The sequence below is a fragment of the Sipha flava genome, unplaced genomic scaffold (assembly GCF_003268045.1).
Source record: "Sipha flava isolate LNK unplaced genomic scaffold, YSA_version1 45_pilon_pilon, whole genome shotgun sequence".
Lineage (NCBI taxonomy): Eukaryota > Metazoa > Arthropoda > Insecta > Hemiptera > Aphididae > Sipha > Sipha flava.
In genome coordinates this window covers 1,414,736-1,438,673 of record NW_020273227.1, presented here as the reverse complement: position 1 = coordinate 1,438,673, position 23,938 = coordinate 1,414,736, and the positions used below count along the sequence as shown (strand labels likewise).

The window sequence follows — 23,938 nt, the reverse complement described above, 5'->3', positions numbered from 1 at the left end:
ATATTGTTTACTAATACATCTTAAATTTGTTGCTGATCGGTAAAAAAAATGAAAATACATGCAGATGCATTTAATGTTGTAAGGGGTACCCACCACCATTTCAATATCTGACACTGGAAATTGTCCGCTTTGGACCTAATTTCGTCGCACCACTGCTGCGAAGTACCTATACAATTGTATACCAAGGGACTTCCGAATCGAATAAAACTAGAAAGGAAAATAGAAGATTGCTCACTGGTTATAAACTGCGATTGTAGAAGCGATAGTTTAATTTTATGCAATCAATTTTAGCTTTAGTTTTAGTAGTTATTTTTTTAAATATGTTTTCGTAATAGTTTTGTGTTTTGTGTGTTATATATTTATTGTTACTTAATATTATCATATTATCAAAGATGGCGTGAAAACTTACATGATTTAGTTTATGGATAAAACTCTAGACATTCAAATATTAAACAATCGCATTAAACATCATCTTAAAAATTTAAAAATGATCGTCACTTTGCAATTTATTATTGTAGCGTTGAATAATGATTCTTACTTTAAACTATATTTATATTCTATAAACAGTAAATTATAGATGTAAATTAATAAATAAGAATAGAATAAAAAAAGTTTGGCATTACTAGATTATGATGACTTAGTAAGTTAAGTTATCTTGAGTCGTAATTTCCCGTGTGATTTCGTTAATATTTATTACAATGTATAAATACCTACTGTTATTTTTATCTATTTTCGAAATGAAAACATACCTACTGGAAATTACATTTAAATTAAAAAAAAGTCTTTCAAAACGAAAGTATACGTAACTTTTAAGAGTGGAAGTATATATTTTCTGTATTTTTCATGCGTTAAAAAAAAGAAAATTAATATTTTATCAATGTTTTGACCCAACCATAGTTATTGGTTTCTGATATTTCATATGTTTATAGTTTTCACCAGTAAACATTAGATTATTTTTATTTTGGTTTTTTAGTTTCAATTCAGCTGTTATTTAGTTCATATTTTTTGGATGGGAATGAGTTAATATCTCAAAATCTTCAATGAATACGATCGGTTAAAAAATATAGATAAAGTTATACTTAATGTTTACATAACCACATAGATTTTAATTATTATGTATCAAATTAAATTGGTAGTTATTTTTACTTAATTGTATAGGAAATCTATCAAAAATAACGGACTAATATTTTTAAAAATACATTTTATTTAATTTAAAAATAATATCGGTTATCGATTACATATTTTATAAAGAAATAAATTATTATAATATTACAATTTATGCACCTTTGTGGTCAGTATTTTCTTTTTCCACCAGTCGTTTTGTCTAAAATGACCTTAGATTTTTGAAAAAAGAATATACCAAAATGACACAAAAAATTGTGCGAGAAATACATAGCATACTTTATAATAAATAACTTAATATTAATATTGATTGAACACGTCTTCAATTCTTGTTTATTTTTGTGTTTTTTTTTTTTTTGTAGATTTTTGAATGAATTCTTCTAATATGGCTAGGCTGATCTTCCACTGAAAAACAAACGGTTAATTAATTTATTAACACGAATTTACGTTTGTGTGAACGCATGTTCTAACTTCAATATTAAAAAAAAAACTCACCAGTTTGCTCTTTGACTTGCCATACATTTTTGGCTAACTATATCGTAGCTAGTAGCGTGCCCACAGTTAAGAATGTGAGTAAATCCGTTACGACAGAGAGTCACCGAAGAACAGTCAGGTGTAAGTCGGTAAATACTCTTGTGGCTACAGCGTACGCCGGTATTTACTAAACCTATAAATACAAATACAATTCATTTAATCGTACTATTATTAAGTGTATTATAATTATTATTTTTTATTAATTAATGCATACTCGGTGGTATCTTCCTCAAGTTGTAATTGTAAACTGCAATTGGGTCGGCGATTGGTGCAAGAGTGGTGGATTGTGTTGGTACAATTTCGGTTGCAGGTGAAGATTCAGCTGAAGACAATGGTATGGATGGTGTAGTGGGCGATACTTCAGAAGTAGCAGTGGACGATACTTCAGGAGCGTAAGTAGTGTTAGGCTCAACTTCAGTACCGCTTTCTATTGGTTCGGGATTGTTCGGTAATCCTTTGCAGTCCACGCGGTACGGGTAATCACAGATTTTCAAATCCTAAGTATAATTTTAATAAAATAAAATAAATAATTATAAATTTAAATGGACTTGTTTCGGTAATAGCTTACATCGTTGTAGTTCGTTCCACCTGGGCAAACAAAGTCAACCGGAGATCCAGCTACACATACGTAGAAGGATCCGCAGTTTTCCTTGCTACGATACGTCCCGTAGACATCTGGACATTTAGTATTATTTCCGTTTTCGGTCACTAAAAAGAAAGGAACACAATGTTACATTATAGAAAAAAAAATTTCAAAATATATCGATTTTTACCTGTAATGGGTTTTGAACCACAATCCACATTTGCTGGATAGTCACAATAACGTTTCTCTGGGTTGAATACTAATCCTGCAGGACATGTTTGTTCGACTGCGGTATCGTCCCAACAGTTTATGAACTTGTTACAAGAACTCTCACTAGGGAATTGGCCTCGTGGTTCCTTGCACTGAGCTTTTAATGCGTCTGTCGACGGTGATCCGGTTGGTTGCGGGAGTTCCGAATCGGGAGAGTATGTAGTACCAACACTAGTAGTGCCTTCTGGTTCTTCTCCAGGCGTTTCTGAACTTGGTTTGCTTGGGTAACCTGGTTGGTCAGTGGAAATCTCTGGTTGAACAGTTGTCGGTACCGCTTCCGGTTGACCGGGATACAATGGCACACCTGGTTGTTCTGGTTGTTGTGTGTCTGGATAAGCTGGGATCACTTCTGGTAACTCTGTAGAACCTTCAGGTTTAAGAGTGGTCTGGTATGGTGCTTGTGTGATCTCTGGGATGTCAGGTTCAGCAACTTCTGGTGGTGGAGTTCCTTGCTCTGGCGCTGATGTTGATGAATATTCTGGTACAAGTGGTGATGGAGTTTCTGGTGCTGGTGGAGATGGATATTCAGGTTGAGGAGGTGCAGTGCTCGGCACTTCTGGTTGAGGAGTTACTACTCCAGGTGATTCTGGTTCTGGTTGTATATCTGATGTTGCAGAAGTAGATAATTCAGGTTTCTCTGAAGTTGGATTTGGTACTGGTTGTGCTGGATACAAAGGTTGTTGTGGGTATGGTGACGGTTGTGGATACGGCGATGGTTGAGGATATGGAGATGGTTGTGGGTATGCAGAAGGTGGATATGATGGTGGTGGATATGATGGTGGTGGATATGACGGTGGTGGGTAAGAGGGTGGTGGATATTGTTGCGGGGGGTATGAGGGATATGGATATGATGGTGGAGGATAGTAACCGTTAGCTGGAACCTGAATCCATACACTAGATGGTGGTTGTCCAGATGGTTGAGATCCTGCAGGTGGTGAGACTTGTTGGCCATTTACAACTGCGATTTGCCATTGTTGAATTTGTTGACGCATGTATTCTTCAAACTCGTTTTTATACGCATCATCAACTGGTTTTGACGATTCTGAAAAGTTAGACATTTAAAAATACATTTGAGTATAATTTATTTGATAATAAAAATGACAATCTACAAGTATATTATATAACATAAATATGTTATCTCATTTAAACTTAGAACTAAAAGGATAACTGTGTCCATACTACGCATACTTTACATCAAGCCTATCTTTGTTAATTTGCCAATTTTATGTAAAAAAAAACCGGTTTATAACAAAATAATACATTTTTAACAGGTTTACGTTCCGTGAACAAACGTCACCATAATTTATATTTTCTATTCGTTTCCAATGTATTTTGCATAAAAAATAACAGAAAATTGATAAGTTTATGCATACGAGTTTTCGCATTTCCGTACATGTTGTATTTCGGTGAATAAACTCTGATGGCAAAATATTAAAGGTAAATTTACCGTCTTAATGACTGTATCTATCATTTTTATTTTTATCTTTTACACAGTCATTTAACTTGCTATCGAGATAATTAAATCTAATTAATATAATTAATGTGAAAATGGTCGTGAATTTTATTCTATTCAAACATATTTACTATTTAGTATACAATATTCGAATTATAATATTCAAAAAATATACACAATTAATGTTAATTGGAGTAATGATAATTAAAAAATAAATAATTTTAAAAAATTATTTAACTATGTTATGCAATCATTATTTTAATGAGGGTTTTTTTAATAATTATTTATTTTATTTTAATTTTATTTTATTAATTATTTATAATATTTATGATTACATTCTTTAAGCGAAAATTAGATAGAGTTGTTAAAATAATTAATAATATTATATTCTCATTATTGAGGTGATATAAGTGCACATTATTTTAAAATATATAAATATATAAGAAGATATTTCTTGTTATTATATTTATATCCACATAAAAGTTAAAAATAATTCACATTTTTATTTCATTCAATATCAAAAAAGAATTAAAATAAATAAATGATTAAAAAAATGTTGACTTTACTATGATCAATAAATATTATAATTAATAAAATATTATAAAAGCTTTTACTAGACCATTCAAATTCTAGTGGGTTTTTTGGAAACTCATTTATAACTATTTAATTATAATTATAAAATATATTTGTTATTCGATAGAGCATTCATTGTCAAATATAGAAAATTTACTTAAAATATTATACGATTTTTATCATATTTATGTTCTAAGTTTAGTTCTAAGAACGAAAAAAAAATCGATGGGGCTTGAAAAATAACGTTTTGTCTTTTCTCAAGTCGTTTCTTGTTAATACTCTAAAATATAAATTATAGCTGAGTACTGCGATCAATGTTTTTATTAAATGTTTATTTTTATTTTTAATGGTCTATTGCACATGTTTTATTATTATTTTATCACGGTTCTACGATTATTATTGTTATTTTAGGCGCAATTTTTTCATTAATTTGAGTGTTGTTGTGCTGAACAAGTAAATATGCATATTCGTGAAAACGCAGTTGACATTTTGCCACATTTTTATTACAGCCTAAGGACGTTGAACCTTAACCACTTGAAATCTCATTTACGTAAGTGGTTTTCAATAATTTTTTATCAGTGTGGTGATAAATTCAAACCGGGTTGTAATGTTATCCGATAATCCATGTAAATAAATAAAAGAAAGAGCAAAAAAAAAAAAAAATAAATAAAAAAATAATAATAAAATGAACGACAAAGTGTACCGTTGTAAGAACTGGTTTTCGTGTATAAGGGAACTGTACCGTTCCGATACGATGACGCATGTTTTGCAGTCTATAGCATTTTGATATTTCACATAATATTATAAGTATATTAACAAGCCTTCTTGTCTCATTACAAGTGTCTGTTAAATTTTCACGAAATCATACACACACTCGAAATTGATTCGGAAACACGTTGACGTTTATTAACCCGGTAAATGGTAGGTACCCGTTATATTGTGATTGGGTGTGTTTTCTAGTACCCAACAATCTACCTGAGTGCCTAATATGGCAGTGTACGATTTTTTGCCAAGTGTGAGCAACCAACGACCATTCACAAGTAAACGTGTAAGCTACTATAGGTTCGATGTACTACTATACAAATTATTTTTGAAAATTTAATCGAATACTGTACAGTTTAATGTAAATTCATGATAATTTATTTATAAAGATATATAAATTAAAAATAACCCGTGAGAAATAAAGCTGAATATTAATATATATTTTGGGCTTATATAAACATATGCGGATGTTAAAATTTATTTTTTCAATTTTTATGTTCACAATATAATTATTATTTAAAATCTTATACATCATTATCTTTATATATATAATTTTACTGTACGTGTGTAACTGAACTCCTTCTAAACGGCTGAACTGATTTTTATGAAATATTGTGTGTGCTGTTAAATTGATTCGAGAATGGTTTAGATTCACAATTTGATCGGATAGAAAATGTTTTTCACTCACACGAAACAGGTTAACAGGTTTTTTGAATAGAACGTCTATCTGGTCCGCTTGAATTATATATATATATATATATATATGTCTAGATTATACCTACTATAATACTAGTTTTTCTAACACACGCGTTGTTTAAGTTGCCTATTCGATCAGCTATTTTTTATTTTTTATTTAAACATTTTTATTTGTTTGCACTAAAAATCACAAATATATTAATGTTTTCATACATATATAAAAACTACGAATAAATCATGATATTTTTGCGATAGTTCTGTATCACATACATAACGCGTTAAATTTTCTATGGTTTATGTAATCATTCTTATGATACGGAACGATGGATAACAATTCGTTTAAAAAATAAATTAGCACATCAAAAGTTATTATAAAAGTTTTTTTTTTTTTTTTACAAGCGAAACCAGTGAACAAAGGTGTGGGGTTATTGTTCCGCGATGACGGAACGGAAATCCCTTAATAATATAGGAAATGGAAAACAATATTGTGTTAATCACGTGTCCCACTAACGGGAAAAGTGACCGAAGGATAATGGTGTTGTGTGCGTAATACGATTAGACGAACGCTGCGCCTGCACGGATAATTCTTTTGTAACACGAATCAATATTTTCGTAAGTATAATTAATTATCATTGATCAGCCAATGTTTACTGAGCAACACAGCTGTTACTGAGGGGCAAACTCAATTCATCACTGCAACGGTAAAATTACGCGCATAATAATATTACGTTATATATTGTTTTTTTTTATATTTTTTTTTTCACTATTTATCGTGGCTCGTTGACGGTCGAATTTATATGTTATTTAAGACGACTTAAATTGATTGTGTAAAACTCGTTCCGGCGCGCGTATAATTTATGCTTCGAAGCCACCATTTGCATATACACGTGTACCCCGGCAAATGCGGTTAACGGTTAAAAAACCTATTCGTATTATTTATGTGGCGTATAATTATTATTATTATTTTTTTTTTTAATTCGCCGGGTTCAGAGCGCACGTATTGCAGCATAAATACATTATAACCATACAGGTGGTACGTATCTGCAGCGCACACATACGTGTCTGTTTATATTACACGGCCTACGAGCGTTTATGTTTATGCGTAATGTTTGCAGCGGAACATAACGACGACACGATGTCTAGGAAGAATGTTAATACTTTTCTGTCGAGCCTACACCGGGTTAGATAGTGTCACAACTGAAATTTCACGGGGCTTCGACCGAGACGTATAACGATTATTATTATTATGATATCAAGATCGAACTGCTGTGCGACTTCACCGCCGTAACATACAATTACACACCGGTGCAGCGGACGCGCACAACGCACGCATATTTTACGTTCGTGCGACAATGGGTGGGTGCATTATGTAAATAGAGGAAAAAAAATGTGTGCACCGCGTTTCCAGAAGTGCGGCGGATTTCCATAAGATCCGGTGAGGCTTTGGCGTTCTTATCGGCCGATCGCGATCACTTGCGCTCGATTTTTTCATTCGTAACATCTGTTTAGCATATCGCGCGTATCCCGTACGCGCATACGTGCCGTCGGACACTCGATATATTATGCTAATTGCACGCTCAGAAGACCGGGAGTTACGCGGATATAATATGATAATTTTGTTTACTGTGACGCGTTCGGTCCATTTCAAGCCCCGACGCATATTTTACAGGTACATATATATAATATTTTAATTGCAGGTACTCGGGTTACCTGTAGGAGCCGAGGACACCTGTAGCGACAAGACTTAGGATTTGAATTAAACTTATAACGATTATTTATTTATTTTTTCGGTCCAAGGATTAGACAGACTATAGTTACCATAATCACTCTGAAAGACAAAACGTTTTGAATTTGTGTTAGCTTTGGAAATGCGATTATATAGTAAATCCGTTTTTCGGATCCGAGTGCATTCTTTCTTGCAGACTTATGATATCGATATTTATTCGAACGCTATTAAATTATAGTCGTCTAAAATAAAACCCGTTTGAAACAATGAGAAATTGAAAATCTAATAATTTTAAAAATATTTATGACGGTAATATTATTGAATGATGTGCCGAAAAATACACACGCCGGGCTAACTATATAATCATTACGTTAAAAAATAACATTTTGAATTTATGAATAACTTTTATTTTTAAAGATAGAAAAATATGTTTATAAAAAAATAATGTATATATAAAAAAAAATAAAAAAATATTACGTTAATAATAATCAACATTTCTATAGAAGACTCGCGCATATACGTCTACGCATATAGCTGTGGTGTTCGCTAATTGAATCTATTGGCAGCTACGGCCACCACGAAGAGTCATTAACTGATTTCAGAAATCAATATTATACAGCCATTTATTAAACTCATAGACAGGTACCTATATAATAATGTTTTAGCTGAGCACTGGAAAACTTGAATTTATTTCATCCACTCCAGCGGAGGTGTTCCTAATAGTGTTACAAGATGTGTATACAATATTTTAAACGCACAAATCGTTTCGAAACGTCTAATTTCCATTCGTAGTTCTACCGCGTATTTTTGGTGAGTACTGGTTAGATACACGTAGGAAGGCATACACGTGTCGTATGTGTGTTTACATCTGGAATTTAGATCGCATTTTTTTCCAGCGATAAATAAAAACGAATTAATTTTACCGTTAACGGATATTGTTTTGATCATGAAGTTGATTCATATATATATATAATACATAGGCACGTACCGATATGTCTTGTGTATCTGTCAAAAAAAAAAATGACAGTAGAAAGTATGCTATGACAATGTACAAATAAACCCACGACATATGATATGGATTTTCTACACGTAGGTTTGGTAAGCATGTTTCATTATGCGTTTGTGGACATAACCGTACACATATCAATTGAAATATCTGATCAAATTATGACTATAATATAACTAGTACATATAAATTATATATAATTTTTTAAATCAAAGCTTACGTTTTTGTATAAATCACTGCATTTGTATAAGTATAAAGAAAAACGATAAATATTTTAATTATATTTATAGATTATCTTATGAGTTTTAATTCGTACACGGAGTTACATAATTTGTGTATATTATATTTTTCGAAAATGGTTTACGGTTTTTTTTATCTTATAGATATTGTTCTCGTTAAAATTTGTTCGGTAATTTTTTAAAACTATTATGGTCATAATTTCGCAATAAGTTTAATGTAGAAGTTCAAACTTAAAGATCCTATTCTAGACGAGTCAATTTTGTGAGTATATCAAAATATTAAATATTTCTATCTGAATCTGTAAACAAATATTGGTGATGTACCATTTAAAACTAACATATTGTTGTTGTGCATGTATACGCCAACTGAAAATGTTAATGTTTTGAAGTAAAGTTAAATACAAGCAGTTAAGTGTAATTTGCAGTTCCAAGTATATTCAACAGTGAAGTATAAAAAATCGGACAATAATAACATTAATAATAACATAAAAGAATTTGAAATTAACGAAAATGGTTTTTATAACAACCATAAGTGTGCGCAGTAACTTTATTTCAGGGGTTGCCTACTACACTTAAGGGCCTTATATTAACAAAATGTGTAGGTATATTTAATAAATTATAATGCATAAATAATAAAAAAACCATTGATTTAATTTTTAATTTAATATTTCGGTATATTATATGAATATGTTTTCCTTGAATATCGTATATTTTTTTCGGACAGCTTTGATTATTTATGATTTGTACTTTTACAATCGATCGCAGCTTTTACATTAGGATGATAAGTTTTCGCCCAAAAGTTTAGATGATTTAGTTTTATTTTTTCCATTACGAAACATAATTTATTTTTTACCGAATACTTTAGAATGAATTGCATTCGATTTGGACAACATCAGTTCGGACAACACTAGCCCTTTACCCTTAGACTTAAACTGTTGGGCCCTATTTATAAAATGTTGATGGGGGGGGGCGTCAGAACGCACGGGGCATCCCCGTGCGTGCGTACGACGAAAACGTGCAATACAGTGACGACCACGTGTCGCCGTCGTAGTGTAACCTCGTTAAGCGGCATCGTGTTACTCGTTCTGCATTAGATTTGCAGTACACGCGATTAACCCGGTGGCCCCTTTGGAACCGATACAATCGCGTCGGGGACGAGACAAGATTTTTGTCTTGCTCATTATTGTTGCCGCCCGCCGTACACGACCCGGCTCAATGTTCTACGCAGAAACGGTATACACGGAATCCGGAATGAACGCGTCGCGTAGACTGCCGTCCGTACGCCATCGAGATAACGTATCTTTCACATGATAATAGATTCTCGTCGGACGTAAAATGTATTATTATTATGTTGTCGATACAACGATCGATTGTGTTCCACGGTCCTACGAGCGCAGTTTTTATAATTCGTCCGGCGCAAGTCGGAGTAGGAAATGCTCGTGGAATGATCGTACAATATCTCATATCATGAGCTCGCGTACGTCGCAGCGATAATCATACACGCGAACGTAAAATTAGTCGTTCGGATTTGGCGAAAAGATTTACGGCGGTCGATAATACAATACTGTATTAACGCCATAACGTGTCAAAAAAAAAAAAAAATTGTTTTATTCATCAACATTTTATTTGATTACCGATTAAATATTTACCTAAATGATAAACAATTTTGATTAATTTACACTTAAAAATTTCACGAAATAAATAATTTACTTTGTTTTTTTTTTAAATAATATGGAAAAATCATTTCATCCATTATTTATGGGCGACCCTCGAACCTATGATTCGCGACCCCCAGGTTGAAAACCATATCTAACATTAATCTGAAATAAATACAGATTTAGTGATATATATTAAATGGATAATATGCGTTAAACCGGTAATGACCGGATGATTTGTTCGCGAAGTCGATTCGCCACTAGAGTACCTCAAAAAACAATTTTCATCATCGGACACCTAAGTGTTCGGTACTTCACGCCGATTACGCGTTTTGACATGCCCACACACTTATATACATATATATTTGCACATAAAAATATACTCTAAAAACTATTATGGCACTACGTGTCGCGCGAGCCATAGTGGAATCATTGAACCGTCTCACTTTACGTACGCGCGGGATTAGAAAAATCATACGACCTTGGACCGGAGATTTAAAAAAAAATTTACTACAATAATACCATAGTATTGGTGCGCGAGAATCGTGTACAATAAAATCTAGGAACAATTATGGTCGAAAGCGGTTCGTATAGATACATATACGTACAAGTACGCGCGTATAGGCTCGAGGTACCACCGTAACGCGGTACGTTCGAATTTCGAATACGTGTACCGTAACAAATATACGCAATGAGATAGGTAGAGGTGGTGATTTATTTATCTGCGGACGTGCGGCCACGGCAAACGCGAAACGCGACTAACGTGGGGTGGGAGGGAGGGTAAAAGAAAGAATGCCAAATGTAATTTAAACGTGGGATAAAACACAACCGAATACATTATCAGTTATCGAGTAAAACTATCGCCGGCGGCGGCTGCCGCGGACGGAAGAGGCGGATGTGTCGATTCCGAAGGTGCACGTGTCCCGAGTCAGTTACACTGCGGTAGGCACGTCTGCGACGGACCAAGAAACGTTATGACTCCTACGCGCGCGAGCCGTGCGGTATAGGTTTCGCGCGCGCGACGAGAGAAAAAAAAAAATAAATAAAAACCAAACGGTTATGTTCTGTTGCGTTTCCGCTGCAGCAAAGCGCTTCTTTCGATCGTCGCGTTCGACCTCGGATCCAGTGCATCGTCTCTGGTACTGTAAAGGTACGCGTCCGTAGTACGCATTGTACGCATCGGTCGGATCGTACGGAACGGATCGAACCGTGGTAGTGCGTCCACTGTATACGGTAGCAATCATATTGCCGATGCGACGGTCGGGGTTTTTTAGTAACATACGCATTATCGTAGCGAAATCCGTATGACGTCATCCGCACCGGTCGGAAAAGTTGCCCCTCCGATCGATTTCGACGGCATTACCGACGGACCGATACGTGCGATCCGTCCCCTGCCGGTCGGCGGACGCATACGTACGACTTACTATACTAATAATTCTAAAATCCGTTTCGTACGATCCGTACGATGCGTACGTATTGGACGGCGTACCTTAACGCGAAAACCGATTCACGTATCATATGCGCAATGCAACAATGGATTACCGTGTGATGTATATATATATATGTATACGTGTACTACGAACAACTCGGATATTCCTATCGCGCCTCCTTCGTGCGCGTTTCACGGGCATAACTGCAGTTGCATCGTTTGGTATTGTCGTCGCGAACCGCGTCGGTAGCCGCGAACCGCCGCACCGGGGACGCACATGATTAGCCCGCGCGCTCGTTATCGCGAAATGAGCAGGAATACATTGAACAACGTAATACCCCGGAGCAGGTCGCGCGTTTGTTTCAGTGGCCAGGTATGCGCGCGTCCGAGAGCCGACGGGCGCTGCGAAACGCGTAACAAACAAAACAATGATAATCGACGATATTACATTATTATGCGCGCGTCGACTGGCGGCGACAATACACAATCTCGTCGTCGTCGTCAGTCTGAGAATTCCGTAATAGCCGTCCACCGCTGCAGCGGCGAGTCCCGGTCGCTTGCAAATGTAACTCGAGCTCTACCGTTGTTTGTTTATTACTCGTTATTATTACTATTATTGTTATGGTTTTATTGTTTTTTTTTTCCTATCCCCCTCACCCTTCTTCTTGTTTAACTTTGCGCAACATCACCGCCTCGCGGACCGGCAGTCCGTTATCATATCATTATTATGCGCCGTCCGCGTACGTTCAATAACAAATAGAGGTACACCTACCTTCGGTTGTTGCGCGTGTGATTTTTATAATATTTTTTTTTATTAATTTTTTTTCTTTTATCGCGCCGTTCGATGACTCGCCCGATGCACGTACGTGCACACAAAAATAACCGAACACCGCGATTGCTGCGCGTGTGATGACCGGACGGAAACCCGTGAAATTAATCGACATGTTCCGGAGGGAGACCGCACCGTTTGGCGCAAGCGAGAACCACGCGCGTGATAATACTTTATGTTGGCTTTTGGTGCTCATTTATTACGGACCGCGGCGAACGAACGACTAGTCGTACACGATAATTATCGCACGTGTATGATCGACGTCGGGAACGGCTATTCGGTTGACACGTATCAAACCTCTAATTTGTATGCCCGTTGTAAACGGCCTACATACGTGTGGAACACGTATCAAAATCAAAATCGCATGTTCACCATCCGGACGAGAATATTATGCAGCGCGGCGGACCGATGCAACGCAATATAAGATGCTCGTAGACTGGGGACGGGAAGGATAGTGTTTTATCAGAAATGTTTTGGAAAGTTCGAAACGATTAAATATGCGACCGACATGGTTCAGCTACTCGGGTATAAAATCGACACGTATATTTTCTGGGCTTGGAGCCATGAAAACACATGTTTATGGAACGGATATATATATATATATATGCGACCGCTACTTCTGCCAATAGAGCATATTATTGTAACATGTACTAATATAATGGAAAAAAAGGTACGCCTCTGCTTTGAATACCGTGTATGACCACCGATTCCGGAAAATCGGTGTCTCACGAGACTGTTGATGTATCAACCAGCTCTTGCCGTTGCGGATCGATTCGTGGGCAAAGTGGTTTACAGTGGAAAACCCATTTTTAGCTTTTACACGCATTACGTGCACAGTGGTGTTCCCGAGGACCTGAGGTGCTTATGCGTCAGAAAATGTATTTTGAGTTTGTAAAATGCAAATTGTTACAAAGCGCTGCAACTACCATGAGATAATATTTTAAAATTAAAACGTACATACGTTTTTTAAAATTAATATTATTAATTCGCTGTGTATTGTAGTGTAATAAATCTTGTTGTTATAATGATGAACAAAATATCTACGTACATGTTTAAGAGGAAAAAAAAATCAAGAATCCGTAAGTAATACTGATATGAAGATTAAAAGAAAATAAATGCATGAATTATGATGAAAGACTAAGGCAACAGAAAAAAATAATAAAAATTATGAATTTCTTGCTATGAGTAGTCATAATAATAATATTTAAGATGGTGGATTTATTCCTATAAATGTTGACTAAAAAATATATTTAAGTACATTTTTAATTTTTAATCAAAACTTAAGTGTAATAAAAATGAGGGAATAAAAGATATAATAAGCATATTATTAACTTTTACTTTTAACAGTGAAATCATAACATTTACGAGGAACTTAATAAAATCTTCTTCTTGAGCTTCTACGGTCCTTGAAGGATATATAATATTACGATAAAATAATATTTCTAATACAATTGTTTTATTACCTCATTGTATATAATTTAGGTTAATGGTAATAGAGGTTTATTATCTCATGAATTTAATGATTCGTATAAAAATCATCAATTTGAAGTATATAGTATCGTTTATTTAAACATTTTGATGTGATTGACCTGAAAAGTATGCATCGTCCTGCTGACCTGTTATAAATAGAGTTTCGCTACGATTTTAAGTACCTATTATTTATTATTACATCATAGCCTGTAGGTCAAATGGATTATGTAAATTTCTATGTATATAATGCAGATGAGAATGAGTAAACTCGAACTGAAATTAAATCGAATCATTTTAAATGTTTCTAATCTAAATATTTTTCGGATTTTAGCGTAAAATATGCTATCTTCGAATTATGCTCTGAAAACTAAATAATAAGAAGCCGTGGATAAAGCGTTTTCCTGTTTATTGGTCGTATAAATATTAAATTAGTGTCTCCATAATATTTTACGTACACCGTATATTAAGATCATCCGAGAAGTTGGGAAACGTTATTTTTCAAGTAACAGATTACACGCATACGAATTACTTATATATAATAGGCGCACGTGCGTATTTATACCATGTCGTTCCGAGATAAATACAACAATATAAGTGTCGTTTTACCGACCACGGCACCTTATTAGCGCGTATCGATCGGCGGGCCGTCGCCATATTAAAGCTAATATCGTGTTATATACGTGAAAAAACATCGAGATTATTAAATAATAACATACGTACGTGCGAGTACCTGTACTGCGTTGCACACAATATACGATGTACACAATAACGATATATTAAATGAACAATGGCCGTTTTTATTGAAAAAATTCACAACCGGCAAAAGAAATCATTTATCGCGCGTTTAAAAAACAAAATTTTTCGCTACGGTATCTATAATAGCGTATGCTGCTGATTGACGATTTTCGACGATAGCTGCTACATCGGATATTTCGGTACGTACGTTCATGTATCGGTGCCCGATAGATTAATAACCACACCGGTCGCCGCCGACAAAGCGCGTGTTCGGAAGTCAACGGAAATTTGTCGGTGGTAACTTCGTGTGCACTACACGTGTTCGGCCCCCAAACAACAACAACGAAAATTACGTAGAAGATAATTATATAATAACGAATAGAGGAAGAAGAAAACAAGTGCACGATCTGAGCAACTATGTTATACGAGAAGAAATTTGTTCGCTCTTCCCCCCCCCCCCTTCCTTCCCCATTAATATCAGGAATTGCGCAATCGATTCACCGTCATCGTACCGAAAACCAGTAAAGTCCTCCGAGCCGCGCACATTACATTATTAACTACGCCTTCGGGGCAACGGCCACTGCAGCAGCGTTGGGAAACAAAGTCCGGCAAACGCGCACACGTATACCATAAAAATAAATATATAAATCACACACATATATATATGTATTTGTAAAATAATTTTTGTTGCAGACCGTTCGTTAAGCGACAGAGGCCCATCACGTTTTCCGTGGGAAATAGGAACATATGCATATTTTAATATGACGTACAATATTTTTGATTTTATGTAGCGCAAATAAGTATTGAACACAGGAGAAGAGGAAAAAAAACAATTTGATGATTCGAACGTGATCCGAATGGTTTTGAGATAAATATCGAAAACGCTTGTAGATCGATATGATGTACACGAATATTTATACAAACAAACGCGCGCGCGCACACACACACACACACATATACGGTTTGGCAGAGACTTTAACGCCACGGTTTTGGCACGTAATCATCGGTGTCGTTGCTGTCGCGCACAATATACACCTCATATTCGTACACGCTGTGTACCCGTGTGTATAACCCACCGTGGCTTCTCACCATCAATCATACACACGTACACACACTAAACACGAATTCGTAATAATAACACATTCTCGTCTCGTTTGTGCGAGTGTCGTATGTGTGAAACATCGCCGCCAGAGAACTGCATGACCAATGATCTGGATGCGTATACATATACTACGATGTGTTTACGATGAGAACCAAAGTAAATAGTTGTAAAGCATTTTATCATTATATTTTATTATTAATATTATTATTATTTTTTTTTTTTGTGCGTAAATATTTTATTATCTAATATATTACGTTCGTACTGTCGTTATTTACGTCTGCGGTACGAATCAAATGTAAAAATTAACAACGGGTCTCCGATTGAACGACGTGTACATACTTGTATATATATATATATGTGCGTGCCGTATAGCTTACAATAGCTGTATAAGGTGATACGGTGACGGGATACGGACGACGCGACACGGGATGGAAAAATTGCGCTGGGAAACCTGTTGCACCGATTTGAATTATTACTGCCACCGGCCGGATGCTGACCGTTTGTTTATGTCGTATCGTATTTATTATTATATTTTTATTTTTTTTTATTCGATACGAGTTTTAACAGAAGTGGTTTTTTTTTCTCCGTCGATGATCAGAGTATAACGAGTTGTCTCGATGAATTACTTAAACGTTTATGGATTAGTCATCCGAGACGATAACTGTTCGGGGTAAATATGGCCAATTAAAAATTGCGTCGATTTTTTATTTATTTTTTTTTTATGGACGATCGTTAACACTTCAGAGTCATTTTCAGAATGATGTACAAAATGTATAGACGATATTAGATTAGATTGTGCATTGTATATAATATACGATTACGTATTACAAGGCGAATAATCTGATGACAGCAAAGACGATTTCATAATGACCCGTTATTTCGTTTTTTATTTTATGACTGTTATAAAACTTGTTATACGGTCAACAAATGGCCTTGATTAAACGTCCAAAAATGTGTTAAAAACTAAGATAAAATTATTTGCATAAAACATGCATTTTGATAAACATATAATAGACATAAAAAAATTCATTGTAAGGGTGTTAAAATAAAATAATAAAGTTACTGGAAAAATGCTGCTAACTAGTAGTTCTCATATTCCATTATTATTTTGCAAAATGTGTTTAGTAAACACGCGTAGATGCTGACCGATAAAAAATATAAAATGGAAAAGAAGTCCATGTGAATTTAAAATAGTGGGTTTTTTTTTAATTCAGATCTGGATGAATAAATATTGCATTATACATTTTGAGATAACTGTTACATATTTTAAGTGAAACGGTATCAATTCTAGCGTATTAATTGACCAACTTATACATTTTGTGAGTACAATTTTTAATGCATATATGAACAACTAATAACTTACTTATTTTTATAAAAATTATAACTTTTTTAAAATGTATCAACTTTGACCAATCTAATATAACTAAAACAATTCTCTTATTGAAAAATAATATTTTAATCACAACAACTATAAAATGTTGTATCATTTTTAAACTTCCTCTTTTGAGTAATTTAGAAAATTTGTTTAGAACATTGAAAGATATTATATATCATGTCAAATAGATTAAGAATTAAATTATAGAAATAATATTAAATTATTAAGTGATATGTTTTTTAATTGAATTCTTTGGAATCGATGATATAGCTTATAACTTACAGAGTTAAAATTTTCAAATAATTTTATAACCAAAAAAATGTTGCAATGAACTTTTAACATTTTCAAACATCACGCAAATAATTTATGTTATGAACTGGATTATTTGAAATACTTTGAAAAGACAATTTTAATTTTTCACCGGTAATTTGTAGAGTTGATATTAAATAAAATATTATTTTTAAGTATGAACCATAAAAAATGATTTGTAATGCCTACAAGTTGTATTCAAATAACAGAGTTAAAAGAACAATAACAAATCAAATAACGCGTAGTCGACTCGCGGTAGTGCACACGCAGAAATTATAACTTTTTTAGATTTCGAATATCAGTATAGTGTGTGGGATTAAACTACGGGACACAGGCCTACCGTAGGTTTTACGCGTATATTACATATTATAAGTTAAGTATTAAACTTCCGAGTTTGGAGGGCTAACCGCCTAAAATCCTGTACACACAGGCGTAGTAGATGGCACAACGCGGATTAGCGATCAAAAACGATCGTATTTGAAAACCTGATCGTATGTTACAATCATACTCACTCTTGGTGGCAGTTGCGGCGGCGGTAGCTGCGGAAGATTTGACGGGCGCCCTTTTCTTGGGATCCGTAGCCGGCGACGGGGCGATCGGTTTCTTGTTCTTGTTCGTGGACGACGGTTTCGGCTTGGTGACGGCGGCGGCTCTCGGCCGGACCGGTATGTGTTGGTCGTCGGTGTACCGGACCATTCCTCTGTTGGGCCGCTGGGCCGCGGACGGCGGCAAGGCGCAGTGCGCGGCCACCAGCGCGGCCGCGACCACAAGCAGGCACAGTCTGAGGTTCGCGATCATCTCGCAGTGGAGCGCGACAGCGGAGCGGTAGAGCTGGAGCTGGAGTGTAAGTCGTGCGCGGCGGTGCCCGTGGTCCGTGCAACGGTAGCGCGCAGTGGTTATCGGTGGCCGCGAGTGCAGGTGGACGGCGAGCCCGTGTCTTCTGATCGTGCGCGTGCGGTGTTGGCGAAACGTCTGCGACCGGACAACTTGTACCGACCGATACGATTTGATGTGGTCCAGTGTCACGGTCGCGGATCCGTTTTTATATTTATATATCGCGGCGGCGGCGGCCGCCGCTCGGTCCGCCCCACCTGGCCGTGACCTAAACCTTGTCCGAGCGCGTCTCCGTTTGGCACGGCCCGTCTCGCCCGCGCGGCCCTCGAACCCCCGTGCCCGCCGTACTAATTACGTGACCACGTTGACCGGGATCGCGGCATTTCAGCGCGTCCGTTCGCGCGGAGATCGTAAGAACCGATATCAACCATACGTACGTACATGTATGAGTTCGGTTAACTCACCTGTTTAACGCACCCGTTTTACATGATATCGTGTGTACGTTGAGCTGCTGCTGCAGTCGGTACGCGCACGAATCCTATTTATTACATTTATTATAATTATTGACAAAGTCGTCGTGTACGTAACGACGTGTGCGCCTGAACCCGTAAACGAGTTTTTGTCCAGAACGGATTCGCATACCTACTCCGAATTCGAACATTCGTTGGAAACACACTGATCGAATAATTATAATTTATCCCAGGTTATGATGACGAAAATACATTTTATGGAATGATCATAATTTAAAAAAAAAAAAAAAACATATTTCGCCTTATTCAAAATTTAAAACCGTTATTAAGAATTAGATCTAAAGCAATTGCAGTTTTTAATTAAAATAATCAAGAGTTAGAATTGTATCAAAGTTCTATTCTAACGTTATGAAAAACAAAATTAATTGTTTTAATAAAATTTTGACATAGTTATTGTTCGGGGTTTTTTTTTTTAAATCGGAAAACTACCGAGAAAACAAAAACCTACCGGATATGTTAACATAAGTATAAATTTTTGTCACTATTAAAATATACTATATGAGTTTATTAGTGTAGAAAATCATAGTGTGAACTAATAATATCATATCGATTGGCCTTAAAGAGTTTACGATGTACTAAAAATCTGTCACGAAAATGAATAATAAATGACTCAATCACCAGCAGGGAATGCAAATGGATTTGTTTTGTAATAATATTATGGTTTTCCCGTTGAAGCGTACGTTCCACACGTGTGGATTAGCATTTGTCGGTTTTTTATTTTGATCGATTGTAAAGAAGATTCGGTCATCTTGATAAAACGCGTTATTGCCGAAGCAATAAATTTTAATTACAAAAAAAATATACTTCTGAAGTAGGTGGTTGGACGTACCTTGTCCGCGCGCGTGAACTCACCACTTCAGGTTTCCGTGAAATCGATAAATCCGTCCAGAGACGCAGGTTTCGCAACAGTACAACTACTATAACGTGCACACAGTACATAATTCGGACGGACGTGCATAATATACGTTGTACGTATGCTGTAGGCAGTGATGGGAATAGATAATGCAAAATTTATCTAGATAAAGATGAAATTATAAAGTGTACAAATTCATCTAGATAAAGTTAATAGATAAAAAAAATTAAAATATCTAGATAAAGATAAGAGATAATTTCATTTTTATCTAGATAAAAAAAAGATATTTTCAAAAAATGTTATTTTTTGGTCAATATTTCATATTCTAATAATATTTATGAAAACTCAATTATAATCAGGGGCGTATTTAGAAATGTCTTATTGGGGACGGGGGGAGGGGTACAAACAAAATGTTCAATGTGTACATATTTATAACTAGGCTTAGGGACTTCTAGCATTTGCATACTTTTTTTAATTATTGTTAAATATAGCAGTGCGAAATAAATTCGTTTCTCGGTGCCATGATATCAGATCTAAAATTTGAATGTGCATATTTTTGCATATTTGATAGATTTTGCAGGAGAGTGCTAATTTTATCATTATTATGCTTATTTTGCATAACATATTTCAAATTTTATTATTTGAAATTAAAAACTATTTATACATATTTTAACCGATCGAAAAAAAAAATGTACCAAGAGGACTTTTAGTAATATGCTATCTGCAAACTACCTCTTATATCTCGTTATAATTTTTGTGTAAATATAAATAATACTATAAACCCCTATCGACCGTATAACCCGCTGGATATTGACCGGACGTCGATAAAGATCATAATCGATATCAATGCTCGACTTGGAAAAATTAAAGAAGGGGAACTCTATTTACTTAAAAAAAAAGAGCGTCCCCAAAACTTGTTAAGCGTTATAATTATAACATAATAATAGTAGGGGGACGCTAAAATTTCTGAAAATTAGTTGGGATACTCCGTCCCTTTGCGTCCCCCTCAAGTCGAGCACTGACTCGATATAGAATAATAGATTATTTGTTTAGTGTTCAGTTCAGTCGATTATTATCCGTCGTTGTTTTTGCATCTCGCAACCATACAACGTTGAATCATACGTAAAACGTCAAACGCGATAATTTGTAACATAGTGTTATGCCGAAATTACAACAGTCTACGAGTAGCCGACTACAAAGTTTTGTTTCGGAGTTTAAAAATATATTCAAATTCGATGGACACATTTTATTTTGTGTACTATGTGGTCATTTTTTTTTTTTTTTTTAATGCATATAAATGCATATTATAATGCATATTTTAATAATTTTAGAAGCATATTTGTGTATTTTTTAAAGCTATAAGTCCCTAAGCCTAGTTATAACTTTTCCATCTCAAAAAATTGTCGTTATTCATAACCAAATATTCAAAATACAAGTGTTTGATAGAAACATAAACTTTTATTACATAATTTTATAATAAAACATATTTTTAAATATAATTTTTGTAATTACAATAATTGAAGACGTCTGGGTGTTTATTAGCATATGCATTAACTACTTCTTCAGGTCTTATAATTATTTCAGGGTGTTTATTAAGGTGTATTCAGGGTGTATACAATGCTAATCCGTTTAATCGATGGCATCATATTATTATGATATATTGATATTCCAGTATTTCACCGTGTGTCTGTGCGTGAAAAATAAGAGGGCCTACAATAATAAATTAAGTATAAATTACGGTGAATGGGGGGGGGGGGGGAGCGTGGGCCCCATGGGCCCACCCCTTAAATACGTCCCTGATTATAATCATTATTATCAATAGGTACCTAGGTGTTTAATATTTATTGTAGTAATGTAATGTACCATTAAGCAGTATTTATAAATAATGTACAATATTTAATGACAGTTAATCACTAAAATGTTACACAAAAAAAAAAAAAATGAAAATTGCTCTGTACGTATCAGGATGAATACAGAATACATAAAAAATATTTTAAGTTAACAATATTGTTTTCCATATAATATTAATTTGATAATTTTCATTATCTTATAAGTAGTTACGACCTTACGGGTTCCAAGAGTGAAGTAACAACTATTCAGCGTATGAGTTACGTGTGTATACTAAAATCAAATACCTATTATATTTCATAATATATGGAACTTCCACGGAAAAATAAGAAATTAAGTTTAAAAATACCAAAAATATTTTCCCGACATGAAAATACAAATAAAATGACATACCAAGAAATAATAATTACTTATTAATAATACACGAATTATGATTATGAATACAAAATCTATATGTATAAAAGAAAGTCAGGTTATTTACAGAATTTATAATTCAAAAACGGCTGGACCGATTTTGATGATCTCTGATTTGTTGGATTCGTCTCCGTACAAGAATAAAAATAACTCTAATCTCGGCAAGAATACAGACAATTATCTAGATAAGTAAAAATTTTATCTTAGATAACTTTGCATTATTTATCTAGATAAGATAAAAGATGACAAAAAATCTATCTAGATAAGTCCCAACACTGGCTGTAGGCATACAAATAGCGGTAGTACGTCCGAACCGTAAGGAGGATGTTCAAAACGTTTGTCCGAAGAAAATCAACGCACAACGAATGATTCGGAAGCTCGCGAAAAATTCTGGAAAACCGTTTTGGGCGTGTCGTGGCAGTTTTTTTTTTTACCCCTGTAAAGCTTCATTCCCCTTAATTCTCGGAGCACCGTTCATCAGCCTCCGAGTGTCTGCCGCCCACCGGGTCACGATTCGTTGTTTCCGCATTTGTCGTACACGCGCGCGCGCGCACGTATCTTGTACATCGCGTACAATTGCATTTGTGTTGTTGTACGTCGTCGTCGTCGTCGTCGTCGTCGTCATTAACGTCATCGGGCGCACGAGGTCGGGCGTTAATATTTCGCTCGCGCGCCGATCATTAAATCCGAACGGCGCAACGTGCACGGGCGACCCGTCGCCGCGAACGTACACCGCAGTACGAGTGGTCGCGCGCACGCGAAACACGAACGTCGTCCGCCGGGCCCGGCGCTACGCGCGTTCCGCATGACACGGATTTCGCCGCGTTCCTCGCGCTCGGTACGCGCATAGATTTGAGTACACCGTACCGTGTACGTTTACGCGCCCATTTTCTACTCGGTCGCGTGTTTTCCACGCGCGAGGATCCGCGACTCGTTGCACCTCCTTTCACACGATCCCGAATCGCCGGTTTTGCCGTGTCGGTCGTTTTACCGTATAAACCCAGTGTCGATGATGTTCATCTACGTCAGTGGTTCTCGACCGGGGTGACATGGACACAGTGTAGGGGTGACACGAAATCTCCACAGGAAAAGGAAAAAAATTAGAAAAAAATTAATTTTAATAAAACCATATTATTACCACAACAGTCATGTAAATAGCATACCTTTAAGTTTACATCTTTATATTATTTAGATCCAATGAATATGTGCAGTATTGTTATTAACGCAAAATCGATGTATTATCGATTTTTTTATCGACTTAACCGGGGTCGTTAGTTATTTTACAGTCGTTAGATATGTAGTATTATTATATACAAATAAAACAAATAAGTATAAAAATCTTTAAAAAATTTTCTCTTTTTTTTTTTTTTTTAATTTTAAGTATAAACTTTATAATATCAATGTTTATTGAACAATGCATCTCAATAAATTGAAGGTGTTCTACTGTTTTCTTCTGTTATTATTCTTCTGTTTTTATTGTTTTTGTTATTTCAAGAATTATTCTAAAATACACAGTTAAGATTATTTATTATTTTGATGTTAGGGTGACGCGGTGTTTAATTCTAGTGGCTAAAGGTGACATGAATGAAAA

The 23,938-nt window shown here is 35.2% G+C and overlaps 1 protein-coding gene across 1 annotated transcript; it reads right to left on the bottom strand.

Moving 5' to 3' along the window:
* Positions 1-1,446: 1,446 nt before the first annotated feature.
* LOC112689595 (hyphal wall protein 1-like) lies at positions 1,447-18,907 on the bottom strand. Its single transcript, XM_025563376.1, has 6 exons — positions 18,381-18,907; positions 2,430-3,551; positions 2,225-2,364; positions 1,871-2,153; positions 1,618-1,789; positions 1,447-1,527 (listed from the first exon to the last, which is right to left on the bottom strand). The coding sequence occupies exons 1-6, from the start codon at positions 18,664-18,666 to the stop codon at positions 1,512-1,514; spliced, it is 2,019 nt and encodes a 672-aa protein (XP_025419161.1). The 5' UTR covers positions 18,667-18,907; the 3' UTR covers positions 1,447-1,511.
* Between the last annotated feature and the right edge of the window lie 5,031 nt (positions 18,908-23,938).

What these genes read in the sequence shown, in the direction of transcription:
- LOC112689595 (XM_025563376.1), bottom strand. Translation starts at nt 18,666, where the DNA reads ATGATCGCGAACCTCAGACTGTGCCTGCTTGTGGTCGCGGCCGCGCTG. An exon ending in CGCCGCAACTGCCACCAAGA is followed by an intron (nt 3,552 to 18,380) that starts GTGAGTATGATT and finishes CTAACTTTTCAG; the next exon opens with AATCGTCAAAACCAGTTGAT. An exon ending in CTTGAGGAAGATACCACCGA is followed by an intron (nt 1,790 to 1,870) that starts GTATGCATTAAT and finishes TTGTATTTATAG; the next exon opens with GTTTAGTAAATACCGGCGTA.